This window comes from Larus michahellis, chromosome W, assembly GCF_964199755.1.
Source record: "Larus michahellis chromosome W, bLarMic1.1, whole genome shotgun sequence".
Classification (NCBI taxonomy): Eukaryota; Metazoa; Chordata; class Aves; order Charadriiformes; family Laridae; genus Larus; species Larus michahellis.
In genome coordinates, this window is record NC_133929.1 from 10,269,152 (window position 1) to 10,297,118 (window position 27,967).

Consider the following 27,967-nt stretch of genomic DNA (forward strand, 5'->3'; position numbering starts at 1 on the left):
TACTTACACTCCGGGGAGACGCCGTTTTAACTTGCGGAACTATTTCCCTCAGTAAGACGCACAAGACGGAGGTGAGATCCCCATGCTAAATCTTTATTGTGCAACTGCTGCTCACAGCTTTTATTACCTTCCACAGACACGCGGCACAAAACATTCGACATCAACAGTGCCTAGATCGACGGGCAACAGACGAAATCCATTCAGCGGCGATTTGTACACGTGCAGCAGCTCTTGCGGTGCAAAAATCTCAGCCAGGCGGCCAGCCCAACCGATGGCCACCCAGAATACGTAGATGTACGTGACAGACAGGCTGCCCACCCTCGGGCCCTTCATCCGCAACCATCCGGAATCCATCGGTCAGGCCCAGGTGAGCAGCACGCTGCTTGCCAACAATCATTAAATGCCCAAGAAGCTGGAGAAGGAAGTACAAAACCATAAATAAGTAAAATAAAAAGCCACACACAAGAAGGGGAGAGGGCAGGGAGGGGAGGAATGAGAGCAGAGAAGCACCCAGAGAAACCAGTTAGCCAACTCCTAGCAATTCAACCACTGCGCTTCAAATTACTGTCTGTCCGCCTGCAACCGGCATTTCCCGAGCAAAGCTACAAAGACCGATTACGCACACTGTAGGGGGGGGGAAGAAAGAGGGCTACGCAATTGTTTTCAAGCTAGACAGTAACGGACTACAAAACAGCCACAGAAGCTAAGTTTGTCTCCGGGTTAAAGCCCCCCGTTATCTCTTCAGGCAACATACGCAACTCGGGTGGAAAATAAGCTTCAGGCTGCCTTTTGCGTGGGTTTACAAAGTCTCTGAACTTGACTTTTATAGCCAAAAGCGAAGCATCCAGCACCTCTCGACCAGCTTTGCCCTTCCTCACCCCCGACCTGCCAAAAACCCCAAGCCCTCTTCTCCGTATTAGAAGAAGTACTACTCCTCCTCTTGCTCTAAACCGTGACAGTAGGCATCACCCTGCGCTCCAAAACAACACTGCATTTTGCACCAGGAGTACGTACCCAGGGATGAGCATTGCTTTATATCGCTACTTTCGGTCAAAAAGCTCAGCTCCATTACAAGCCAGAGAGAAAAGATTATAGCGCCAGAAAACCCAAACCAGCCTACCGTGCCCTATCAAGGGGAAAAGGGGGGATGGGAAAGAGTCTACTAAATTAGGAACTAACGACAGGTACAGTTTAGCGTACAGAAAGCTTCCACAGTACTTACACATTCACCAGGATCTTCTGCTTCGCATAAGCTCATAATTGCCTCCTTAGGCATGGCTAGGAAAAGCATCGGAGCTTGGGGTGAAAGATCACGGAACGCAAGGCGCTGGAGGAAGAGTAAACAGTTAAAACGTCATTGGCTTCAGAGAAAGGTAATAATAGCTTAAGCAAATCAATATGCCCCACTGAACTCCTACAGAAGCAGACTACCGGATACCCCAAACGCAAGCCGAAACGTTGATTTTTCTTACGCGATATTAATGCTTTCTGTACAAAAAAATACAACGTCTTTACAGAGCCCCCTCCAGAAGTGGGATTCAGCATGCAAGGTGATGGGGGCAAGGAGGCGGGCCAGTACTTCAGACTAGCGACCTCCAGTACGTTTTAATTCGGGTCGATCGTTTCCTAAGGATGACGAGTTTCTGGATTTACTTTTTTGGTAAAGAAAAATAAGAAAAGCTGTAACAATCCAGTTTGGGGGCGCAGAACCAAAGCCTAGCACAGCAGAGCTGTGAAATCTCTACAGTGCTATTAGGAGGCACATCAAGACCTGCGTTTCTCCTACGCAGAACTAACTCATTACGGTCACCACTCAGACGTTCACCGTTTACATACATACGCCTGGAATCCCCGAGGAGACTGACTGCGTGCGCTTAATCTAAGGTTTCAAGACTGTCGTCCTACACGAGGTAGGACCACTCGCATCCCTCGGCAGCAAACTTTGCACGACTTGCAGTGCCAAAGGGATATCACGCGGCAAACGTCTGCGGCTGCCACCAAGTGCCTTACCGTCAGAGGCCCTCCTCTACGCACACGCACGCGCGCACGCGACACGGCGGGGCTGGGAACCGAGGCGAGCCGGCCAGCACCAGCAACCCAGTACGCGCCGCGGCAGCCGGGGGCGGGGGGGCCGCACCGAAGAAGCGCGATGTTATAGGGATCGCGCAGTAGAGAGCGCCACAACCCAGAGAGGCCCCGTCCCTCCACCGCCCGCCCGCCCGCCCGCAGCAAGGCCGCCACCCGCCCTGCCGCACTCCCGGGCACCGCGCAACGGGTCCTCGGCTCAGGGTGCCTGCGAGCGCGGGGGGAGGGGGGGACGGGGGGAGGGAGGAGGAACCGCGCTCAGAGCAAAGCCGCGGCTACCTCCTCGTCCTCGTAGGCGACGTTGGCGGGGAAGCGCCTTGCCGATGATCTTCCCGAAAACACTGCGGGTGGCGGCGGCACCAGGCCGGGCGGCCCGCGCCCCAATAAGCTCGTCGGCCACGACAACGCCCCTTGTCGCCCCCGCGCTTCCTCCACTCGGCCAGGCCCTCCGCGGCGCCCATTGGGCCGCCAGATGGCCGCCGGCCGATCCCGCGTCTCGATTGGCTGTCTCGTCTGTCGTTTTCGCTTGTCCCCGGCCCCCCGGCGGGTCCGCCCTCGTCGACCTGGTGCTTAGCGGGGCTCAGGGAGTTTGCGTGCCCTGGGGGCGCGGAGGGATCCGACCTGGGGGCGGAGGGAGAAGACGTTGGGCCAGTCCGCGGAGGGATCCGTGCCGTGTAGTGCTGCGACCCTGTGGGCGGGCGACGAGGTCTCAGAAGAGGCTGTTGTAGCTACAAGTACTATTGACTGTTATTTATTACCGCGTCAACTCCACCCCAAACGTGCTTGTGGCTTTTTGGTGCTGCTCCCTCCAGTCAAAGGACTGCTTTTGCCAGGGCAGGGCAGGCCTTAACTTTTCAGAACACTCCCCAGAACCGACAGAAGTTGCTCTCAATTGTTCCCTGCAAGCCCCGCTTGGATTGCAGACGTTTCTAAGCTGCGCGCCTCCTGGGAGAAAATACAATACAAAGCGTGTCTTCAGCACTGGTGGCTCGAGGGCTGTGGGTGTGGGTGTGGGTGTGGGGCGCAGATCGAGATAGGATTTGCGCTAAGCTGGGTAGGAGGCTCGTAGAAAAACAGGCAGTGCCCCCAAAGCTGCCCAAGGGTGGTCTCTGGTGCCCTGCACCCCCGGGGATAGTGAGCAATTTGATTGGTCTACACAACTGTATTGTAACATGTATAAACCCTGCTTTCCTCTGTAGCGGGCTAAGGATATCCTTAGCCGCCTTTGCGGCAAGGGCACGTTGTCGGCTCACGTTCAACTTGATGTCCACCAGGAGCCCCCCACGTCAGCAAAGCTGCTCTCCAGCCAGTCGGCCTCCAGCATCTACTGGTGCATGGGGTTATTCCTCCCCAGTGCAGGACTTGCGTATGTTCAGGTTCCTCAGGTGGTCTCGAACCGGATCCTTTCCTACGATGGGAGGGACTTTGTTCCCCCAGTCCCTGCCTTGAGGTTCAGGGACTTGGGAGATGCGGGAACAGTGATTGCCGGCGACAACGGAGGAGAAAAATCCTTGAGTGCCTCGGCCTTCTCCATGTCGGTTGGCGCTAGCTCTCCTGTCTTACCTATCGGAGGGGGGTGGGGGTGGTGTGCGTTTTCTTTAGTCTTCCTTTTCTGACCAACGCACCTGTAGAAGCCCTTCTTATGATTCTTCTTCACATCCCTTGCCAAATTCAGCTCCAGCTGTGCCTTAGCTTTCCCGACCCCATCCCCACATTCTTCCCAGGATGCGTGTCTCTGCTTCCACCGCCTACGCATTTCCTCCTTGCGCTTCAGCTCGACCAGAAGGTCCTTACTCAGCCATGCTGGGCTCCTGCCTTCCTTGCCTGATTTCATAGAATCGTCTAGGTCGGAAGGGACCTTTAAGATCATCAAGTCCAACCATTAACCTAACGCTGCCAAAACCACCACCAAACCACGTCCCTAAGCGCCGCGTCTACCCGTCTTTTAAATACCTCCAGGGATGGTGATTCAACCACTTCCCTGGGCAGCCTGGTCCAACGTTCGATAACCCTTTCCGCGAAGAAATTTTTCCTAATATCCGTCCTAAACCTCCCCTGGCGCAACTCGAGGCCGTTTCCTCTCGTCCTATCGCCTGTTACTTGGGAGAAGAGACCAACCCCCGCCTCGCTACAACCTCCTTTCCGGTAGTTGTAGAGAGCGATAAGGTCTCCCCTCAGCCTCCTTTACTCCAGGCTAAGCCACCCCAGTTCCCTCAGCCGCTCCTCATAAGCCTTGTGCTCCAGACCCCTCACCAGCTCCGTTGCCCTTCTCCGGACACGCTCCAGCACCTCCGTGTCTGTCTTGTAGTGAGAGGCCCAAAACTGAACACAGTATTCGAGGTGCGGCCTCAGCGGTGCTGAGTACAGGGGGACAGTCGCTTCCCCAGTCCTGCTCGCCACGCTATTCCTGATACAGGCCAGGATGCTGTTGGCCGCCTTGGCCACCTGGGCACACTGCTGGCTCACATTCAGACGGCTGTCTACCAATACCCCCAGGCTCTTTTCTGCCGGGCAGCTTTCCAGCCACTCTTCCCCAAGCCTGTAGCGTTGCACGGGGTTGTTGTGACCCAAGTGCAGGACCCGGCACTTGGCCTTGTTGAACCTCATACCATCGGCCTCGGCCCATCGATCCAGCCTGTCCAGATCCCTCTGTAGAGCCATCCTACCCTCAAGCAGATCGACGCTCCCGCCCAACTTGGTGTCGGCTGCAAACTTACTGAGTGAGGGTGCACTCGATCCCCTCGTCCAGGTCGTTGAGAAAGATATTAAACAGAACCGGCCCCGGTACTGAGCCCTGGGGAACACCACTTGTGACCGGCCGCCAACTGGATTTAACTCCGTTCACCACAACTCTCTGGGCCCGGCCCTCCAGCCAGTTCTTTACCCAGCAAAGAGTACGCCTGTCCAAGCCATGAGCAGCCAGTTTCTCCAGGAGAACGCTGTGGGAAACGGTGTCAAAGGCTTTACTAAAGTCTAGGTAGACGAATTTCTATTTTCCCATTTCTTACGCGTGGGAATCGAGAGCTCTTGTGCTCGAAGAAAAAACGTCCTGAAAGAGCTGCCAGCTCCCTTCTGCTCCTTCTGCACAGGGGCTTCCAACTCCTCCTGTTTGTTACCTGTGCTGCGCGCAGTGGTATAGAGGCACTTCAGTTGGGCTGCCGACCGTGTCGCCTTTCTGGAGGATCAAGCCCCAAGTCCTTTGCGGCATTTCTCAGGGGTTCCCCTGTTGGTTCCTAACGCATCAGCAGCCCCTGGCTCTTCTCTGTTGCTCAGAACTCCATCCCCTTCCCCCGCTGAGCCTAGTTTAAAGCCCTCCTTGTAAGTCCGGCCAGCTTGTTGGCAAAGACCCTCTTGCCCCGCTTGGTCAGGCGAATCCCATCAGCTCCCAACAGACCCGGCTTCTCAAAGGTACACCCGTGATCACAGAAGCCAAAACCTCGCGTATGGCACCAGCTACGCAGCCAGGCATTCACCTGTTCAATTCGTCTCCTCCTTCCTGGACCCCTCCCTCTGACTGGGAGGAGAGAGGAGACCACCACCTGTGTTCCTGATCCTTTTAACATTGCTCCGAGGGACATAAAGTCTCTTTGGAGGGTTCTAAGTTGCCTCGTCAGACCCTACGCGGAATAGTAGGAGCGCATGATAATCTGCAGGGATCACCAGGCTCGGCAGCCTCTCGGCGACGCCACGGATGCGAGCCCCTGGTAGGCAGCAGACTTCTCGAGAGAAATCGCCTGGACGGCAAACGGGTGCGTCGGTGCCTCTCAGTAGGGGATCTCCAATTGCTAACACCTTACGTGCTTTTCTGGTGGCACTGGTTCTGATGCGGGCGGGAGGTTGGGTCAGCTTTGCGTGGTTGGCTTGGCCAAGTTAACCAAGCTCACACCCACCTCCTTATAGCTGTTCCTGGGTTTCCAACACGCGCACACAAAGAGCATCCAACAGGCTCCGCACATTTTCATCCCTTCGCACGCAGGAGTTCCGGTGCCTTGTCTCTTTCATTACCAAGTGAGAACAAAGGGAGACTAGAGCCCTCTGCTCACAAGAGCCTCTTATTGCTCAGAAAGAAGGCTTTTTCTCTTGAAATTTCCCCCCCTCGAAGCAACTGGATCCCCAGCGATTTCCCGACTTTCCTGTCTCCAAAACGTCCTGTCTCCAAAACCCCAGTCACTATCGTTCCTTAAAGCACCAACCCCCTTCAACACTTCTACATGGAGGAATCTGCCCTTTAGGCTTTGTGATGGATTGACCTCGGCCGGCTGTCAGGGGCCCGCCCAGCCGCTCTCTCACTGCCCCTCCTCAACAGGACAGGGGGAGAAAATAGGATGAAAAAGTTCCTTCAGGAAACATCCACCGGCCGGACCCACAGGCAGCAGGGAAATACCTGCCCCGGACAGCGCTTTGCCCTTTCTTCAATAGGTTTTCCCAGGGGTGCCCCCGGCTTCGCTGAGCCGCTCAGCTTTGGCCTGCGGCAAGTCCAGTGCCTAGCTGGCTGGCACCAGCTGCGTCCAGCACAGGGCAGACCCTGGCCTCTTCTCACACAGGCTACCCCCGCAGGCCGCACCTGGAGCGCCGTGTCCAGTTCTGGTCCCCACAATTCAAAAAAGAGACGCAGACCGACTGGGGAAGGTCCCAAGGAGGGCCGCAAAGATGACCAAAGGGCTGGAGAACCTGCCCTAGGAGGAAAGGCTGAAGGAGTTGGGTCTCTTCTCCCTTGCAGAAGAGAAGGCTCGCGGGGGAGGGAACCTCATCGCAGTCTGCCAGTACTTAAAGGGCGGCTACAAAGAAGAGGACGGAGGCTTTCCCACAAAAGCACCCTTGTATGGCATGCCTGTAGCGTCGCATACAGTATTTTCTAAAGGTGTTGCAGCAGCAGCCGCCTACACTGGCTTTACGTACATTTGCGTACCGCTTCCAAAGAGCCAAGAGTCTGCTTCCTACAGGACGCAGGAGACTGCTAAGCCGTCCCAGCGTCACGCTTCAAATGACTGGCCAAATCACTATCTATCTATAGAACACTGTTAACAGACCGACCCAGTCCACGTACTTACACTCCGGGGAGACGCCGTTTTAACTTGCGGAACTATTTCCCTCAGTAAGACGCACAAGACGGAGGTGAGATCCCCATGCTAAATCTTTATTGTGCAACTGCTGCTCACAGCTTTTATTACCTTCCACAGACACGCGGCACAAAACATTCGACATCAACAGTGCCTAGATCGACGGGCAACAGACGAAATCCATTCAGCGGCGATTTGTACACGTGCAGCAGCTCTTGCGGTGCAAAAATCTCAGCCAGGCGGCCAGCCCAACTGACGGCCACCCAGAATACGTGTTTGTGATAAATGATTTAATCGCAAACAGGATTCCAATTAGAATTTATAATTTATTAAAGGAATAAAGGCAAGCAAACAGCGCTGGGTGTGCCGGGAGTCTCTGCCCAACCAAGACACACACCTTACAGACCCCATTTTTGGTTTATATCTCCTATACTAATACATATTCATAACTGTCTCTAAAATGGTTGGCCCTTGCCAAAAATGGGTGTATCCCCCCTCTTACAGGTCACTATGCAGATAACAACAGGACCGGTTTAAGTTGGTATTCTAGAATGTTCGCCAGGTGGCTCCTGCAAAACACAGACACGATAGACACACCGTCTCGTCTGCGGCCATACAGACAAAACAATCAAAGGTCACACTTCACCCTGTGGCCCTAACACTGTTCCACACTGACACGAATCAGTTAAGCACATTTCACAATCCCCCATTTTCTTTTTCTACAGCATTGATTCGTGTTTTTGTTTCCAACCGAGTTAATACTTGCCGAATTGGTATTAGTTTCGAATCTTCTTTTGTCTTTAGTATCATCAGGGAAAGAGTTTTCTCTTTCCCTGGTTCTGAATCAACAGGTACTGTAGCTATCTGCATTCCTTGTATAACTGAGTGTATTAGTCTAATAAAACAAGGTATAAAACATGGAATTATTAACAATCCTGCAAATGCCCCCAATATAACAATCCCGATTTTAGTAAGCCAATCACCTCCCATAAAGTTTTCCCAGAATCCTTCTAGGTCGACTCCAGTCCAAGTCTGAACTGGGACATGTGCAATTTTCTTCATTTCTTTTACAAGTTCATTTACAGCTTCCCCTTCATCATCAATTTCTAAACAACAATTACTAAGGTTAAACTTCCCACAAACACCTCCCTCTTGTGCTAGCAAATAATCCAGGGCTAAGCGATTTTGATACAAAGCAGTTCTCATCTTGGTATTTTGTCTCGCAATTCGTCCAAGGGCATCTCCAGTTGTATTTACAATTATTTCTAATACAGCTTGTAATCTAATTATTCTATTTAGCATATATATTGGAGTTCTATAGCCCCAGGATCCATCTTCTGCCCATGTGGCTGGACCATAGTAGGCAATGACTCTTTCGGGAGGCCAATCTTTATCTTTCCAATGTCCAATTTGTAGACTCCGTTTATAGTGCCTTTTTCTTAATTCACCAGCTTCAGCATACACTTGGACTCCCAATCGCTCTCCTCGATTTATAGGTAACAGGAAAAAACTGGGCCTTATAATTCCCAATACACAGGATCCCGTCCAATTTTGTGGCAAAAACGCATAAGCTAGTTTACCACAAATCCAATAATGTCCTTCAGGAGTGGGCCATCCATTTGGTATGTTTGTTCCATTGGTCCAATTTTTAAACTGATCACTCATTTCCCATGGACTCCCCCACTTATCCCATTTATTCTGAGTTTCGTTCCATAGGTAACCTCCTTCACACTCTAGATTACCTACTTGTTTTCCATTCTCTTTTAAATTTTGCCAACAACTCCTTCCAATTATACTCGTTTGAAGTACCCACTGTTGTTTCCTGTTACCCTTTCCCATTGCTTTCCATATTTGAGGATTACTAATGTTGCTCTCCATGGCCTCCCATGGCCATCGTTCACCTTGGTTTGTTCCACCACAAACATAACAATTAGTTACATTTAATGACTTAGCAATGTTTTCAGCAAGATTTACAAATAGATTTTTAGCAACTGTGGGAATTTCATATTCCACTCCTGTTTCTATTTCATGATAAAATGAGTTAAATAGTAGTCTGTGCTGTACCGATTCCCTTATTCTTTCTTTTATTTCGATATTAATAATTACACCCGGATCTTCTCCAGGTCCATATATCTTAAGTCCAATTTTATTTACTTTCTTTTGCTTCCAAATTTCTAAATTTATTAGGGTTAAATTTATTAGATTGCAGGTACGGGTTGTACAATTACTATCTGTTTGTATCTTTGTGATTGAAGCTTGTAAATTCCCACACTGTCTATCATATCCCCAGCCTGCAGTGTCCCAACATACACAAGACCACCCTCTTCTTCCACACAGGTGTGCTGATTGATATCTCACTGTTTGACTAGGTGTATAATCAGGATTTATGTCACATTGGTGTCCCCCTGGGCAAATATATTTTGGTTGATTACTATAGTACCGTCTCCACTCTAAACTCCCGCAATTAGTGTCTAGATCATCATCTATAATGTCGCACGCATCAAAAATTACCGACACCGATGTACTTAAATTGGTTATAACCTCACTTGTTCCTATTAGTCTTCCTACTTCCGAATTTGTCTTCATTTCTACCCAATATTGATAGGGGAGTTCCTTTGGATCATAGCACACAATCCTCTCTTCGTCTTTGCATAAAGTATATTGGGTTAGATTATAAATGCAGCTTCCTATTTTCTGGCCTTTACAGTCATAAATAGTATGATAAACCAAAGTCTGGGAACTTACCCGTCCCCTCCTAGTAGTTACTACGCACTGGCTGCAGTTGTTTGCCATAACCAGAGTCAAGGAGCTTACCCCAAATAGGACCAGAAGAGGTCCGGTCAGGGCCATAGTGATCGGCGGTCACAGCCCGAAGGGGTTGCAGCCCTTGGCAGACCTTTCAAGCCGCACCACTCGTTCCCCTCCGGTCTTGCCCTCTTCCTTAATCTTTTAAGGGGTAACCTTTAATCAAGAAACACTCTTTGATTAAATTGACAACAATAAAGCCTAACCCATGGTAGGTTATATAGGGGAGTGGTGGCCCCACAGCGAATGCACAAAAATTCTAAACTGTTTCCTAGATCCTTGACTTCTTTTTTGGAAAATGATATATTTTAAAACATGTAGAACACTTTGCCCTTAAAAATAAACAACACCGTTTACACAATGGACTAAATTACCTTTCCTAATAGGTATTTATCCCTGTCCACTAATTCTACAGGAGTAGTTACAATGAAATTCCCACAGCAACTTAGCTTATGCTTCTTGATGAAGGTCTCTTTAAGTTTGTCTGATGGTTAGCTTGGCTTCTCCGGGCTCAGATGTGACTCTCCACTCCTTCACTGGACCTTTCACTCGCGACACATGTGTCCATCCTTTTTCAGCAGTTCTCACAGCCGTTTCTGTAGTTAATAAAACAAGAAAAGGCCCTTCCCAGAGGGGAGATAGGGTTTCTTCTTTCCATGTTTTTATCAGAACCTTATCTCCCGGTTTTAATTGATGAATTGCAAATCCTAATGGTGGTGTTTGAGCCATCATCCCAATCTCTCGTAGTTCTTTTAACCTTTTTCCAATGGTTATTATATATTTTTGGATACTATAATCTTCAACTACATTATTCCCCAGGGGCATCCCTTGGGAGTAAGGCATTCCATATAACATTTCATATGGCGATAATCCAGTCTCACTGTGTGGCTTAGTTCTTATGTTTAATAGTGCCAATGGTAGGCATTTCGTCCAGGACATCTGTGTCTCAATCATTAATTTAGCCAATTGCTGTTTTATTGTTTGATTCATTCTTTCTACTTTCCCTGAGCTTTGTGGGTGCCACGGAGTGTGGTATTCCCATTGAATACCTAATGATTGACATAATAATTTTATTATTTTAGAAGTAAAATGTGTGCCCTGATCAGAATCAATATACTGGATTATCCCATATCTAGGTATTAAGTGTTCTAATAAGATTTTTACTACCATCTGTGCCGTAGCTCGTGCTACAGGGTAAGCTTCTACCCATTGTGTTAAATGATCTACTATTACTAGTAAATATTTTATTCTCCCTACCTTAGGCAATTCAGTAAAATCGACTTGTATTCTTTCAAAAGGTCTATAAGCTGTTTTCCTTCCTCCCGTGGCTGCTTGTCGAAACACTTCCTTGTTTACTTTTTGACAAGTTAAACATCCTCGCGTGATTTGCTTTGCTATTTCAAAAATCCCAATACAGCCAAATTGTTTAAGGAAATGATCACTTATCGCCTTTGTACCCCAATGTGTTTGTGTGTGTAATCGTTCTAACATTTGCCTGGCATAAGCTTTTGGCAACATCTCTCGCCCGTCGGGCAGCATCCATTTTCCCTGTTCTAACTTAGCTCCTATTTTCTCTAATTTTGCCTGTTCCTCAGGGGTAAATTTCTTCTCTTTCTCCTCTAGTTCTTTTTCACTAATGTCTCCTTGTACTTGTACTACATTAATTTTAGCGACCTGAGTCCTCAGGGCTGCTTCCTGGGCCTCTCTATCGGCTAGGTTATTCCCTCTGGTTCGATAATCTAATCCCTTTTGGTGTCCTCTCACATGTACCACTGCTATCTCCTTTGGTTTTCTTAACGCCTTTAAAATTTTCACTATTAGTTCTTGATGTATTAGATTCCTTCCTTGGGTATTAATTAAACCTCTTTCCTCCCAAATTTTTCCAAAAGTGTGAACTACTCCATACGCATATTTAGAATCCGTAAATATGGTCCCGCTTTTTCCTTGTAATAATTCCAGGGCTCTACAAAGGGCATACAGCTCACAAGCTTGAGCTGACCATGATGGACTCAGAGGTCCTGATTCTATAAGTTCTAAATTTTTATTAATTATGGCATATCCTGATTTTCTCCTCCCTTCCACCACATGGGAGGAGCCATCTACAAATAACACTTCTGCATTTTCTAACTCAGTATCTCTTAAGTCTGGCCTCACCTTAGTCTGGGTCTCAATTACCTCTAAACAATTATGTTGTACTTCCTTTGATGGCTCTCCAAACAAAAACTGTGCTGGACTCTGAGCAGAAGTCACCCTCAGTTCTAAATCGGGGGAGTCTATTAATATTGCTTCATATTCCAAGATCCGGCTGTCCGTTAACCATTTTTCTGCCTTTTGTTGTAAAACACTCCTGACATTGTGTGGGGTATACACTTTTAAAGGAGCACTAAAGGTAATTTTCCGAACTTCCTCTATTAATAATGCGGTAGCTACCAAAGCTTGGAGACAAGCAGGCCATCCTCTACTTACTGGATCAAGTAATTTAGAACAGTACCCCACAGGTTTTTTTATTCCTGCCCAGTCTTGAGTAAGAACTCCATATGCTGTCTGATTTGATGTATTCACAAAAAGATGGAAAGGTTTTTCTAGATCTGGGAGGCTCAATACAGGTGCTTGTATTAATGCCTTTTTTATTTCCTCGAATTTCTGGTCATCTTCTGTAAACCACTTAAGTTGGTTACTAGTTAATTTTTCATATAGAAATTTTACCTTGTCACTATAATTTTCAAGCCATGATCTACAATATCCTAATAATCCCAATATTTGCCGAACCTCCTTTTTAGTTTGTGGGGGTCTTAAAGATAGAATCCCAGATATCCTATCAGAATCTAGTTTCTTCTTTCCCTTACTTAGCCAATGTCCTAAGTATTTTACTTCCTGTTCTACAAACTGTGGTTTTGATCGGGACACCTTCAATCCCTTCTCCCCTAGAAAATTTAACAATTTAATAGTAGCTTCTCGGGTCCCCTCTTCAGTTTCTCCTGCTACTAATAAATCATCTACATATTGCAATAATTTTATCTCCTGGGGTAATGCAAAATCCTGTAAGATTTTCTCTAAAGTTTGCCCAAATAAATTTGGTGACTCCGTAAACCCCTGTGGTAATACCGTCCATCTTAATTGCTGTTTCCGTCCCGTTTCGGGGACCTCCCACTCGAAAGCAAAATAATCTCTAGATCCCTCGTCCAGAGGACAGGCCCCAAAAGCGTCTTTCAAATCTATCACACTATACCAAGTATGTCTGGGAGAAATATAACTTAATAAAGTATAGGGATTTGCCACTACAGGGAATTTAGTAATCGTTCGCTGATTTACAGCTCTTAAATCCTGTACCATTCTGTATGACCCGTCCGGTTTCTTTACAGGGAGGATGGGTGTATTATGAGGTGACATACATGGTTCCAAGGTTCCTTTTTCCAAAAGTCTGTCAACTACAGGTTTTAATCCTTTTCGACCCTCCATGGGTATAGGGTATTGCTTGATTCTAATCGAACGATGTGGATCTATTATTTGAACGCTTATGGGGTTCATTTTTATTTTTCCAGTTTCCCCTTCTTTATACCACACCGAGGGGTTAATAGCTTCTTCATCCTCCTGTGTTAAAGTATATAATTTGATCTGCAGTTTGTTCCCCTGACTCTGAATGCTCAAGTTTAACTTCAAAATCAGATCCCTTCCTAGTAAATTGTATTCCGCTTCAGGGAGCAAAAGTAAGTCGTTAAGACAAATTTTCTTTTCTGTTTCTACTTCTACATCTTTCAAGATAGGGACTTTAAAAGGTTCTCCTTTTGCCCCGACTACTGACATATAATTCTTCCCTATCATCTCTATTCCTTTTGGAAGTTTCTGAATGGTTGATTTTTCAGCTCCTGTATCCACTAAAAATAAAACCTCCTCCTTATGGGGACCTATTAATAATTTTATCAAGGGCTCTGTTGATGTTGAAGTCCCCAAAAGATATAGCCCCTGACACCCCTATTCTTCTTTGAACATTTTCTCATCTTGTTCTCGCTTACGACAGTTCCTCTGAACACGTCCCCTCTTGTTACAGTAGTAACAGACAGGAATTGTGAATCTCTCCCTATGAGGCTGTCCTCTGGGTGTCTGCTCTATTCTTTTTTCCCTTTTCTCTCTAAACGGATTCTGATTTTTCTGACTTTCTTTTACTGCTGCTACAAAAATTTTTGCCTTTACTTTCTGTTTTTCTTCGTCCCTTCTAACATATACCTTCTGGGCTTCTCTAAGTAACTCCTCTAATCCTCTTTCTTGCCAGTCCTCAAGTTTTTCTAATTTCTTTCTTATATCCCCCCCAGGATTTGGCTACAAATTGTGTTCTAAGGAGTGCAGTCCCAGCCACTGTATTCGGATCAATTCCAGAATACATTTGCAGGCTTTTCCTCAACCTCTCCAACCATTCTGTAGGAGATTCGTCTTTTCCTTGTTGTTCATTAAACGCTTTATTAATGTTTTGCCCTCGGGGAACCGCTTCCCTTATTCCCTGTATTATTAATGTTCTCAAATCCCTCATGTTCTGTCTCCCTTGGGGTTGTTGATGATCCCAATGGGGATCCACATTTGGCCATTTCTGATCTCCTGGGGGGTCCTGCCTGATTCTGTCTTTCCCAAATTCTCATTCCAGCTTGTCTAATCATTCCCTTTTCCTCAGCAGTAAATAAGATCCCTAAAATGGATTGTATTTCTTCCCAGGTATAAGTATTAGGTCCTAAAAATTGGCCTAGTTTTTCTGCTACTCCAAGGGGATCATCTAATAGGGTCCCCATTTCTTTCTTGAAATTCCTTACATCTGTGGTATTTAATGGAACTGCCACAAACCCGATGCCTCCCTGATTGCCTCCGAGGGGTACTTCTCGTAAGGGATATAGAGAAGCTCCCCCAGATGTGGCAGTTCTACTTCTCGTACATGCAGCTGGAGGTCGATCTAATTCCGGTGCTGTCGGTGGTGGAGGCAGGGGTAACGGTGGCACTGGTGGGGGTACTACGGCCCCTGGAGGGAGAGCCGCCGTCGGAGGAGGATTGTTAGGATATGGAGGTGGTAAGTTATCCAGTGGTTCCCCTTTATCATCTTTTTCCTTCCCTTTTTCGTCTTTGTTTCCTTCTTCTTTCTCAGACTTTTCATCCGTTTTTAATGTAAGTATTGAAGCCGGAAAAGGACGTGAATTCCTGATCCATAATCCTGCATAATCACTTTCCTCCTGACTAAAAGGTTCCTTTGAATTAACATATAGATTTAAGGCCTGGCAAATCCAGTCTTCAAAGGATCCAAAAACAGGCCAAAAGACATGTGGTTTTAAAGGTTTCTTCGGCCATTCAATCATACAATAGTGAACTAATTTTAATTTACTTTTTCCTTTTCTGGGGCCCCTTTCATTCCAATTCCTAATCATTATTCCTAATGGACTTTCCAGTGGTATATCTGGTAATTTGCTCCCTTTCCTCTGGTCCTGGGTCTTCGATTTTGTCTGACCCATCTAGGAATTTTACTGTGGCAATTCCTACAGCCCTTGGTTACCAGTAAGAGTGTCTTGCAGGGGGTTTAGGACCTATCACCCACCCACGAATCCTATAGGAATCGCTTCGGTCCTTCACCGGCCAAGTCCCTCGCGGGAGATTGGAACCGCGGTTAGAAGACCTCCACAATCACTTCGGAACCAGGTTCCGTCTCAATCACACTCTTACACACAGGCAACCGAATCCCACCCAATCGAACGGTATACACTTTAAATACTTACGACTCCGTCATCTTCGTTCGGATCTTCGCGCGCAGAATTACGGGTAAAATAAACTGCTGCAGCCGGCAAGGGAGCTCATAAAAATAAAAATCAAAATCTTTTCTTTGCTTGCCTTTACTCAGGTTCAGGATGGCGTTAGTCCCGACCTGACCTGATCAGGAGCCACCTAATGGTGGGGCGCCCCTCCTAGATCAAGTCAGAATTCAGGAACTAAGACCATCCCGGACGAGCCCCCAAATTGTGATAAATGATTTAATCGCAAACAGGATTCCAATTAGAATTTATAATTTATTAAAGGAATAAAGGCAAGCAAACAGCGCTGGGTGTGCCGGGAGTCTCTGCCCAACCAAGACACACACCTTACAGACCCCATTTTTGGTTTATATCTCCTATACTAATACATATTCATAACTGTCTCTAAAATGGTTGGCCCTTGCCAAAAATGGGTGTATCCCCCCTCTTACAGGTCACTATGCAGATAACAACAGGACCGGTTTAAGTTGGTATTCTAGAATGTTCGCCAGGTGGCTCCTGCAAAACACAGACACGATAGACACACCGTCTCGTCTGCGGCCATACAGACAAAACAATCAAAGGTCACACTTCACCCTGTGGCCCTAACACTGTTCCACACTGACACGAATCAGTTAAGCACATTTCACATGTTGTTTAAATAAACTGCACTTTTTTAAGTAGCTAGTCGTTTTGGTTTCTCACTGAACGCGACCAAAGACTCGAGAGTGGCCGTGCTAGTTCATGAGCACGACTAGACTGAAGGTGCAGTCCACTATTAGTGTATCCAAATCGTAACAGTTTAATACATATTAAACGCGATTGGACTGATAGTGCTGAATTGGGCATCACTCAGAATTTAAACCTAGCCGCACCTAGCCTCCCACCTCGGTGAGGAGTGTTAGAACGCAAGGGGGTTTATTTTCTGCCAAAACCGCTTTGCCCCTTTTCACGCAACAGTGGGGGGGCACAGATCGAGATAGGATTTGCGCTAAGCTGGGTAGGAGGCTCGTAGAAAAACAGGCAGTGCCCCCAAAGCTGCCCAAGGGTGGTCTCTGGTGCCCTGCACCCCCGGGGATAGTGAGCAATTTGATTGGTCTACACAACTGTATTGTAACATGTATAAACCCTGCTTTCCTCTGTAGCGGGCTAAGGATATCCTTAGCCGCCTTTGCGGCAAGGGCACGTTGTCGACTCACGTTCAACTTGATGTCCACCAGGAGCCCCCCACGTCAGCAAAGCTGCTCTCCAGCCAGTCGGCCTCCAGCATCTACTGGTGCATGGGGTTGTTCCTCCCCAGTGCAGGACTTGCGTATGTTCAGGTTCCTCAGGTGGTCTCGAACCGGATCCTTTCCTACGATGGGAGGGACTTTGTTCCCCCAGTCCCTGCCTTGAGGTTCAGGGACTTGAGAGATGCGGGAACAGTGATTGCCGGCGACAACGGAGGAGAAAAATCCTTGAGTGCCTCGGCCTTCTCCATGTCGGTTGGCGCTAGCTCTCCTGTCTTACCTATCGGAGGGGGGTGGGGGTGGGGGTGGTGTGCGTTTTCTTTAGTCTTCCTTTTCTGACCAACGCACCTGTAGAAGCCCTTCTTATGATTCTTCTTCACATCCCTTGCCAAATTCAGCTCCAGCTGTGCCTTAGCTTTCCCGACCCCATCCCTATATTCTTCCCAGGATGCGTGTCTCTGCTTCCACCGCCTACGCATTTCCTCCTTGCGCTTCAGCTCGACCAGAAGGTCCTTACTCAGCCATGCTGGGCTCCTGCCTTCCTTGCCTGATTTCATAGAATCGTCTAGGTCGGAAGGGACCTTTAAGATCATCAAGTCCAACCATTAACCTAACGCTGCCAAAACCACCACCAAACCACGTCCCTAAGCGCCGCGTCTACCCATCTTTTAAATACCTCCAGGGATGGTGATTCAACCACTTCCCTGGGCAGCCTGGTCCAACGTTCGATAACCCTTTCCGCGAAGAAATTTTTCCTAATATTCATCCTAAACCTCCCCTGGCGCAACTCGAGGCCGTTTCCTCTCGTCCTATCGCCTGTTACTTGGGAGAAGAGACCAACCCCCGCCTCGCTACAACCTCCTTTCCGGTAGTTGTAGAGAGCGATAAGGTCTCCCCTCAGCCTCCTTTACTCCAGGCTAAGCCACCCCAGTTCCCTCAGCCGCTCCTCATAAGCCTTGTGCTCCAGACCCCTCACCAGCTCCGTTGCCCTTCTCCGGACACACTCCAGCACCTCCGTGTCTTTCTTGTAGTGAGAGGCCCAAAACTGAACACAGTATTCGAGGTGCGGCCTCAGCGGTGCTGAGTACAGGGGGACAGTCGCTTCCCCAGTCCTGCTCGCCACGCTATTCCTGATACAGGCCAGGATGCTGTTGGCCGCCTTGGCCACCTGGGCACACTGCTGGCTCACATTCAGACGGCTGTCTACCAATACCCCCAGGCTCTTTTCTGCCGGGCAGCTTTCCAGCCACTCTTCCCCAAGCCTGTAGCGTTGCACGGGGTTGTTGTGACCCAAGTGCAGGACCCGGCACTTGGCCTTGTTGAACCTCATACCATCGGCCTCGGCCCATCGATCCAGCCTGTCCAGATCCCTCTGTAGAGCCATCCTACCCTCAAGCAGATCGACGCTCCCGCCCAACTTGGTGTCGGCTGCAAACTTACTGAGTGAGGGTGCACTCGATCCCCTCGTCCAGGTCGTTGAGAAAGATATTAAACAGAACCGGCCCCGGTACTGAGCCCTGGGGAACACCACTTGTGACCGGCCGCCAACTGGATTTAACTCCGTTCACCACAACTCTCTGGGCCCGGCCCTCCAGCCAGTTCTTTACCCAGCAAAGAGTACGCCCGTCCAAGCCACGAGCAGCCAGTTTCTCCAGGAGAACGCTGTGGGAAACGGTGTCAAAGGCTTTACTAAAGTCTAGGTAGACGAATTTCTATTTTCCCATTTCTTACGCGTGGGAATCGAGAGCTCTTGTGCTCGAAGAAAAAACGTCCTGAAAGAGCTGCCAGCTCCCTTCTGCTCCTTCTGCACAGGGGCTTCCAACTCCTCCTGTTTGTTACCTGTGCTGCGCGCAGTGGTATAGAGGCACTTCAGTTGGGCTGCCGACCGTGTCGCCTTTCTGGAGGATCAAGCCCCAAGTCCTTTGCGGCATTTCTCAGGGGTTCCCCTGTTGGTTCCTAACGCATCAGCAGCCCCTGGCTCTTCTCTGTTGCTCAGAACTCCATCCCCTTCCCCCGCTGAGCCTAGTTTAAAGCCCTCCTTGTAAGTCTGGCCAGCTTGTTGGCAAAGACCCTCTTGCCCCGCTTGGTCAGGCGAATCCCATCAGCTCCCAACAGACCCGGCTTCTCAAAGGTACACCCGTGATCACAGAAGCCAAAACCTCGAGTATGGCACCAGCTACGCAGCCAGGCATTCACCTGTTCAATTCGTCTCCTCCTTCCTGGACCCCTCCCTCTGACTGGGAGGAGAGAGGAGACCACCACCTGTGCTCCTGATCCTTTTAACATTGCTCCGAGGGACATAAAGTCTCTTTGGAGGGTTCTAAGTTGCCTCGTCAGACCCTACGCGGAATAGTAGGAGCGCATGATAACCTGCAGGGATCACCAGGCTCGGCAGCCTCTCGGCGACGCCACGGATGCGAGCCCCTGGTAGGCAGCAGACTTCTCGAGAGAAATCGTCTGGATGGCAAACGGGTGCGTCGGTGCCTCTCAGTAGGGGATCTCCAATTGCTAACACCTTACGTGCTTTTCTGGTGGCACTGGTTCTGATGCGGGCGGGAGGTTGGGTCAGCTTTGCGTGGTTGGCTTGGCCAAGTTAACCAAGCTCACACCCACCTCCTTATAGCTGTTCCTGGGTTTCCAACACGCGCACACAAAGAGCATCCAACAGGCTCCGCACATTTTCATCCCTTCGCACGCAGGAGTTCCGGTGCCTTGTCTCTTTCATTACCAAGTGAGAACAAAGGGAGACTAGAGCCCTCTGCTCACAAGAGCCTCTTATTGCTCAGAAAGAAGGCTTTTTCTCTTGAAATTTCCCCCCCTCGAAGCAACTGGATCCCCAGCGATTTCCCGACTTTCCTGTCTCCAAAACGTCCTGTCTCCAAAACCCCAGTCACTATCGTTCCTTAAAGCACCAACCCCCTTCAACACTTCTACATGGAGGAATCTGCCCTTTAGGCTTTGTGATGGATTGACCTCGGCCGGCTGTCAGGGGCCCGCCCAGCCGCTCTCTCACTGCCCCTCCTCAACAGGACAGGGGGAGAAAATAGGATGAAAAAGTTCCTTCAGGAAACATCCACCAGCCGGACCCACAGGCAGCAGGGAAATACCTGCCCCGGACAGCGCTTTGCCCTTTCTTCAATAGGTTTTCCCAGGGGCGCCCCCGGCTTCGCTGAGCTGCTCGGCTTTGGCCTGCGGCAAGTCCAGTGCCTAGCTGGCTGGCACCAGCTGCGTCCAGCACAGGGCAGACCCTGTCCTCTTCTCACACAGGCTACCCCCGCAGGCCGCACCTGGAGCGCCGTGTCCAGTTCTGGTCCCCACAATTCAAAAAAGAGACGCAGACCGACTGGGGAAGGTCCCAAGGAGGGCCGCAAAGATGACCAAAGGGCTGGAGAACCTGCCCTAGGAGGAAAGGCTGAAGGAGTTGGGTCTCTTCTCCCTTGCAGAAGAGAAGGCTCGCGGGGGAGGGAACCTCATCGCAGTCTGCCAGTACTTAAAGGGCGGCTACAAAGAAGAGGACGGAGGCTTTCCCACAAAAGGTCGGACGCAGCGTTCAAGGGCAACGAAGGATGGCCCTGCTTTCCCATGCCCGTCTCCCTTTTTTAATAGCTGTTAAAGAAAGATGAAGTTGGCTGTCTCCCTGCGACGTAGCTTTGGTTTGGGTCTGGCTGGGATGGAAGGTAACTTTCCCCACAGCAGCCCTCATAGTGCTGTGCTTCGTAGCTGTAGCTGGAAGGGTGTTGATAACACACCAGTGTTCTGGCTACTGCCGAGCAGTGCTCCCACAGCACGGAGGCTGTCTCTCCAGCCACCCCCACCCCCACAGTCCAGTAAGCTGGGGGTGGGCAAGAGGCTGGCAGGGGACACAGCCAGGACAGCTGACCCAAATGGACCAAGAGAGATATTCCACCGTGCTATGGAAGCACCACAGCTGCCATTCAGACCAATTGTTTTCTCCTACCACGTCCCTCCTCAGCAGAAAAGGGATTATCAACGGGGCCTTATCACGCAGCCCTTGATGAAGTGCTCCAACAGGAGTTGGATGCTTCCAACGCATTGCACTGTGCCGAAAGCACCCTTGTATGGCATGCCTGTAGCGTCGCATACAGTATTTTCTAAAGGTGTTGCAGCAGCAGCCGCCTACACTGGCTTTACGTACATTTGCGTACCGCTTCCAAAGAGCCAAGAGTCTGCTTCCTACAGGACGCAGGAGACTGCTAAGCCGTCCCAGCGTCACGCTTCAAATGACTGGCCAAATCACTATCTATCTATAGAACACTGTTAACAGACCGACACAGTCCACGTACTTATACTCCGGGGAGACGCCGTTTTAACTTGCGGAACTATTTCCCTCAGTAAGACGCACAAGATGGAGGTGAGATCCCCATGCTAAATCTTTATTGTGCAACTGCTGCTCACAGCTTTTATTACCTTCCACAGACACGCGGCACAAAACATTCGACATCAACAGTGCCTAGATCGACGGGCAACAGACGAAATCCATTCAGCGGCGATTTGTACACGTGCAGCAACTCTTGCGGTGCAAAAATCTCAGCCAGGCGGCCAGCCCAACCGACGGCCACCCAGAATACGTAGATGTACGTGACAGACAGGCTGCCCACCCTCGGGCCCTTCATCCGCAACCATCCGGAATCCATCGGTCAGGCCCAGGTGAGCAGCACGCTGCTTGCCAACAATCATTAAATGCCCAAGAAGCTGGAGAAGGAAGTACAAAACCATAAATAAGTAAAATAAAAAGCCACACACAAGAAGGGGAGAGGGCAGGGAGGGGAGGAATGAGAGCAGAGAAGCACCCAGAGAAACCAGTTAGCCAACTCCTAGCAATTCAACCACTGCGCTTCAAATTACTGTCTGTCCGCCTGCAACCGGCATTTCCCAAGCAAAGCTACAAAGACCGATTACGCACACTGTAGGGGGGGGGGGAAGAAAGAGGGCTACGCAACTGTTTTCAAGCTAGACAGTAACGGACTACAAAACAGCCACAGAAGCTAAGTTTGTCTCCGGGTTAAAGCCCCCCGTTATCTCTTCAGGCAACATACGCAACTCGGGTGGAAAATAAGCTTCAGGCTGCCTTTTGCGTGGGTTTACAAAGTCTCTGAACTTGACTTTTATAGCCAAAAGCGAAGCATCCAGCACCTCTCGACCAGCTTTGCCCTTCCTCACCCCCGACCTGCCAAAAACCCCAAGCCCTCTTCTCCGTATTAGAAGAAGTACTACTCCTCCTCTTGCTCTAAACCGTGACAGTAGGCATCACCCTGCGCTCCAAAACAACACTGCATTTTGCACCAGGAGTACGTACCCAGGGATGAGCATTGCTTTATATCGCTACTTTCGGTCAAAAAGCTCAGCTCCATTACAAGCCAGAGAGAAAAGATTATAGCGCCAGAAAACCCAAACCAGCCTACCGTGCCCTATCAAGAGGAAAAGGGGGGATGGGAAAGAGTCTACTAAATTAGGAACTAACGACAGGTACAGTTTAGGGTTATTAAACAGTTTACTAAAGTCCCAGTAAACAATATCCACAGCCTTTCCCTCATCCACCAAGTGAGTCACCTTGTCATAAAAGGAGATCAGGTTTGTCAAGCAGGACCTGCCTTTCATGAACCCACGCTGAGTGGGCCTGATCACCTTGTTTTCGTTCATGTGCCACATAATGGCACTCAGGATGATCTCTTCCATAACCTTCCAAGGCACCGAGGTTAGACTGACATGCCTGTAGTTCCCTGGACTCTCCCTCTGGCCCTTCTTGTGGATGGGCGTCACATTTGCTAGCCTCCAGTCAACTGGGGCCTCCCCGGTTTTCCAGGACTGCTGGTAAATGATGGAATGTGGCTTGGTGAGCACTTCTGCCAGATCCCTCAGTACCCTTGGGTGGATCCCATCCGGCCCCATAGACTTGTTTATGTCTGGGTGCTGCAGCAGGTCCCTCACCATTTCCCCTTGGATTATGGGGGCTTCATTCTGCTCCCCGCCCCTATCTACTAGCTCAGGAGTCTGGGTACTCAGGGAACAACCGATTCTACTACTAAAGACTGAGGCAAAGAAGGCATTAAATACCTCAGCCTTTACCTCATACTTTGTCACCATGGTACCACCCCTGTAAAACAAAACAACCAATAAAGGATGGAGATTCTCCTTAGTCCTCCTTTTATTACCAGTGTATTGATAGAAACTTTTTTTATTGTCCTTAACATCGAAAGCCAGGTTAACTTCTAGTTGGGCTTAGGCCCTTCTAATTTTCTCCCTAGATAGCCTCACAACATCTTTGTAGTCTTCCTGAGTGGCCTGCCCCTTCTTCCAAAGGCTATAAACTCTCTTTTTTTTTCCCTGAGTTGCAACCATATCTCTCTGTTCAGCCAGGCTGGTCTTTTTCCCCCAATGGCTCATTCTTCGGCACTTGGGGACAGCCTGCTCCTGTACCTTTAAGACTTCCTTCTTGAAAAATGTCCAGTCTAAACGTCCTTTACCCTTCAGGACTGCCTCCCAAGGGACTCTGTCAACCAGGCTTCTATAAAGACCAAAGTCCGCCCTCTTGGAAGTCCAAGGTGTCAGTTCTGCTGACCCCCTTCCTTGCTTCTCTGAGTTGAAAACTCTATCATTTTTTGATCACTATGCCCTGCCTCCAACTGTCACATCCCCCACAAGCCCTTCATTGCTTCATTGTTTACAAACAACAGGTCCAGCAGGCCTCTTTCCCTAGTCTTCAGGAGGTTATCCTCAGTCCTTAGTCAGGTTTTTAATCAGATAATCTTACTGAAAAAATAAAGGTTCTTGCAATCCACATATCCTTGCTGATTTGTGGACTGAACAGGTTTGTTCTTATCAGGATCTCCTTTATCATTTGTCAGTCAGGTTTGTGTGTCTCTCTGTTCTTATTTATGGCTTCTTCCTTTACTTATTATCCCTTTTTGCGTTGAAAAAGGTCCTTGACCAGATACCCTTAAAGGAGCAGACACTCCTTCCACATACCCTTACACGCTCCAGGTTGATTATGTGTATGTCTCTTCATAATCATACTTGCTGGTCTTGGAGAACCAGGGCCCTCGGGAGTCAGTTGCTCAGGTACATGCCTAGAAGCATTTTTAGGCTTCTCTGGCGTTAGGGTCTGCTGAAAAGAAACAGGAAAGCTGTTGCATTTGCATCCTCACATGTGGTTGAAAAGCACGTCTCCTCTGGTTTATTTCTGTGATTTTGTCAAATTCACCATACACAGTCATATTGATGGCAGTGTTCCAGGCCCCTGCAAACTGTCTTTCTTCTCTCAGGTTTCTTGTTTTAATCAGGGAATCATGATCATCACATTCCTGGTATGGAGACAGGTCAAAGGCAAACAGAGTGTAGAAAACTCTTTCCTGTCAACAAACAGGGAATGGTCTTTCATATGGCTGCCAATTGTCTGAACAAGCTGCATGTATTCTCTTACACAGCAGCCATTCTCAAAATCAGGCTGCAGCAGTTTCACCAGGTGCATTCACTATCCACATAGAGGGCCACAAAATTTATATCATTATGTTTAAAGTGAAAAGGGTTCTTAGCATAATTGCTGCTAAAAGTGTCGTTATCTATGAACCAAATAACAGCAAGCTTGTGCAGTTGTCCCAGAAACAAATTTTCCTGGTCTGATAGGGCTGATGATTGGCATGCTGAACACTTTCATGCCCACCTGGTTCACTGGGTATTTAGCATTGGCCATACGTAAAGCATCAGCATGTCCCAAACGCATCCTGGGTGCCACCTGCACCTTCTTCACAAGCAGTGAGGCAGAGGTAATAACCAGCTTGCAGGCTCCCGCTGATGGGGAGCTCATCAAACAAAAGCTGTCTTTGCTGTGTGCCTGCTTAATTTTTATAACTATGTTGTTCAACAAAAGCTTGTCTTGAAAGAACAGATTGCTGTGGAGGGTTCAGTCCTCCTATGTTCGGCCATCAGAGCTAAGTGTTGCTTAAACCTCTGATTACCTACACCATCCAGCACGACCACTTCCTGCTGCCCGGCTATGTCTTTGTAACAGCCCTGCGGAGAAGTGTGTGGACAGCGCATCACTGCTGTAATTGAGAAGTGACTCAATGACAGCACGGTAGGGGTAGCAGTTGTTGCTCTGGCTTATCAGTTGGTCCCCCAGCGTAACGTCCAGCTGGCTCCTCTCTCTCCGTTCCCTCCTTCTCTCTGTGTTCTTTCCTCCTCAGTGTTTACTGCCCTTTCTTAAATATTTTTTCACAGAGGTGCCGCAAACTTCGCTGATGGGCTCAGCTTTGGCTTGTGGTGGGTCTGTTGCTGAGCTGTCTGGAACCGGCTGTCCCTGACACAGGGCAGTCCCTGGTCTCCTCCCACAGAGGCCATCCCTGCAGTGCCCATCCCCCCCCAACCTTGCCATTTACACCCAAAGCAACTGACAGTTAACATAAACTTTTAATTACTGATCTAAGTACTGAGAAACAAACAAAAAAAAACAACCCCCAAACAAACAATTAAACAAGCATTTAAGGGAAACACCTTTCCTCCCCCTTCTCAGGTTCAACTTCAGTCTAATTGACCTAATTGATCCCTCACTCGATCCTCCTCAACCCAGGGGAAGTCGTCTTCTTTCCCTGTTACTTTCCCCAATGCCTGGGACTCCTGAGGGCTGGGCTGAGCAGTAAAGACCGAAGCAAAGAAGGCCTTCAGTAACTCTGCCTTCCCCGCATCCTCCGTCACCATGGCTCCTGTCTTGAGCCCCTTTGCCTTCCAGAGCCCTAGCCCACGGGATCTCTCCAAGCAGTTTCTTGAAGAGGTCAAAGTTAGCCCTCCTGAAATCCAAGGTTGTAATTTTACTCCTTGTTGTTTTGTGCGTAGTACCCATGATCCTGAACTCTATCATTTCATGATCACTACAACCTAGGGTGCCCCCAACCTTCATGTCCTCCACCAGTCCCTCCGTGTTTTTCAGTACCAGGTCCAGGAGTGCTCCTCTCCTTGTTGGCTCCTGCACCACCTGTGTCAAAAAGTTGTCATCAATGCACTGGAGGAGCCTCCTGGACTGTGCATGCCTGGCTGTGTGGTCTTGCCAGCAGATATCAGGGTGATTTAAGTCCCCCATAAGAACCAAGGCCTGTGATTGTGAGGCTACCTTCAGCTGTCTGTAGAAAGCCTCATCAGCTTCCCCATCCTGATCAGGTGGCCTGTAATAAACACCCACAACAGTGTCTCCCATTTTTGCCTGCCCCTTAATCCTTACCCATAAGCTCTCGACCCTCTCTTCATCCGCCCCTAGTGAGATCTCGATGCATTCCAGTTGCTCTCTCACATAGAGTGCAATTCCACCACCTTGCCTCACTGGCCTGTCTTTCCTGAAAAGGACATAGCCATCCATGACAGCATTCCAGTCATGTGAGCTGTCCCACCACATCTCAGTAACTGCAATGAGATCATGGCCCTGCAGCCGCCCACAGATCTCCAGCTCTTCCCCCATGCTGCGTGCATTGGTGTATAAGCATTTCAGAGAGGGAGCTGTGTGTGTAGTTTTTTACCCTTGAGATGTGGTGTGCCTTCTGGCTCTCAGAAATACTGGCACAGTCCCCCATGAGCGCTGAGCAACTACGCCCTGGCACCTCACCAGCAAGCCCAGTACCATCCCCACCTCCCTTCAAATCTAGTTTGAAGCTCTCTCAACGAGCCCTGATAACTCTTGTCCTAGAACCCTTTTTCCCCTGGAAGTCAAGGTATTCCTGCCTGTTACCAGCAGGCCTGGTGTTTTGTAAATCAGGCCATGATCAAAGAACCCAAAGTCCTGCTGACAGCACCAGGCTCGGAGCCAGGCATTGATCTGCTGGCTCCTCCTATTTACCCCCTCATCATTCCCCGCAACTGAGGGGATAGATGAGAACACAACTTGCGCTCCCGATCCCTTGACCAGCCGTCCCAGGGTCCTGAAATCTTTCTTCATTGCCTTTGGACTTCTTTTTGTTACCTTGTCACTGCCTACCTGAAAGATCAAAAGTGGGTAATAGTCTGAGGTCCGTACCAGGGAAGGAAGCATCCTCTTCACGTCCTTGACCCGGGCCCCAGGGAGGCAGCAGACCTCCCTATGTACCGGGTCTGGTCTGCATATTGGGCCTTCTGCTCCCTTCAGTAGGGAGTCACCTATGACAAGGACACATCTTTTCTTCTTTACCGCAGAGGTTTTGATGCGGGGGGAGGTCTGACTAGACCTCGCTGACACCTCCAAGGTAGGAGAACTATCGTGCTCGTCATCATCCGGGTTCCTTTGCAGAGCACTGTACCTGTTACATAATGGCACCCGGGAAGATGGGGTAGTCACTGGGCAGTCCCGAGTGCGGCACCTGTTGCGCTGGGCAGGAACTTCCTGCCATTGCCCCCTGTCCTCCAGGTTACCACCTTCAGTTGAGGTGAGAGAGGATAGGGAGTTCTCTGTTGCAGGGGTTCTGTCTGCCTGCTGGGTTTCTGTCGTGGGATGCAGGATTCTACTCCAAGTATCTATCTCCCTCTCGCATTCCCTGATGCTCCTCAACCTACTTACCTCCTCCCTGAGCTCCATCGCTAATCGGAGGAGCTCCTCTACCTGGGCACATCTCCCACAGGCGTGCCCATCACTGCCATCCGAGACCGGCATAAGAGCAGGGCACACCCTACAGCCTGATGTCTGTGTGGCAGCATGTTCCCACAGGAGCTCTGTCTGAGAGGCTGCATCAGACCTGGTGGTTGTGGAGCTCATGGATGCTACGGTCTTCTTGTGAGTAGTTACCATCGCTACCTGGCCGGGTTGGCAGTCTTTCAGTGCTATCCTGCACAAACTGCTGTGCAAACTGCTGTGATTGGACTGGTGTGTCACGCCCTGTTTGGCCACCCTCTTCTCCACCCCAGGAAGTACACCCTCGTCTGGTCCCCCTTCATCTCTTTTTGTGCCTCCTTCACCTGGTTGGTTCCACTCTTTCTTAAATATGTTTGAGTAGAGGCGCTGCAGGCTCCTCTGATTGGTTGAAGTTTTGGTGCTCAGTGGGTCAGTGTCATCCAT

The 27,967-nt window shown here is 49.2% G+C and overlaps 1 protein-coding gene across 1 annotated transcript; it reads right to left on the minus strand.

The window, feature by feature from the left end:
* Positions 1-73: 73 nt before the first annotated feature.
* On the minus strand, positions 74-27,967 carry LOC141735660 (uncharacterized). Its single transcript, XM_074568713.1, has 7 exons — positions 27,707-27,967; positions 24,919-24,969; positions 24,105-24,308; positions 23,974-24,061; positions 2,011-2,342; positions 1,223-1,327; positions 74-412 (listed from the first exon to the last, which is right to left on the minus strand). Exons 1-7 carry the CDS (start codon positions 27,965-27,967, stop codon positions 248-250), a joined length of 1,206 nt encoding a protein of 401 aa, XP_074424814.1. The 3' UTR covers positions 74-247.

Excerpts from the sequence above, each read along its gene's own strand:
- LOC141735660 (XM_074568713.1), bottom strand. The coding sequence starts at position 27,967 with ATGGATGACACTGACCCACTGAGCACCAAAACTTCAACCAATCAGAGG. Across the intron at positions 24,309-24,918 it reads AAGTGGTCGTGCTGGATGGT|GAAAGAGTTTTCTACACTCT; the intron begins GTAGGTAATCAG and ends GTTTGTTGACAG. Across the intron at positions 413-1,222 it reads CAGAAGATCCTGGTGAATGT|CTTCTTGGGCATTTAATGAT; the intron begins GTAAGTACTGTG and ends TTCCTTCTCCAG.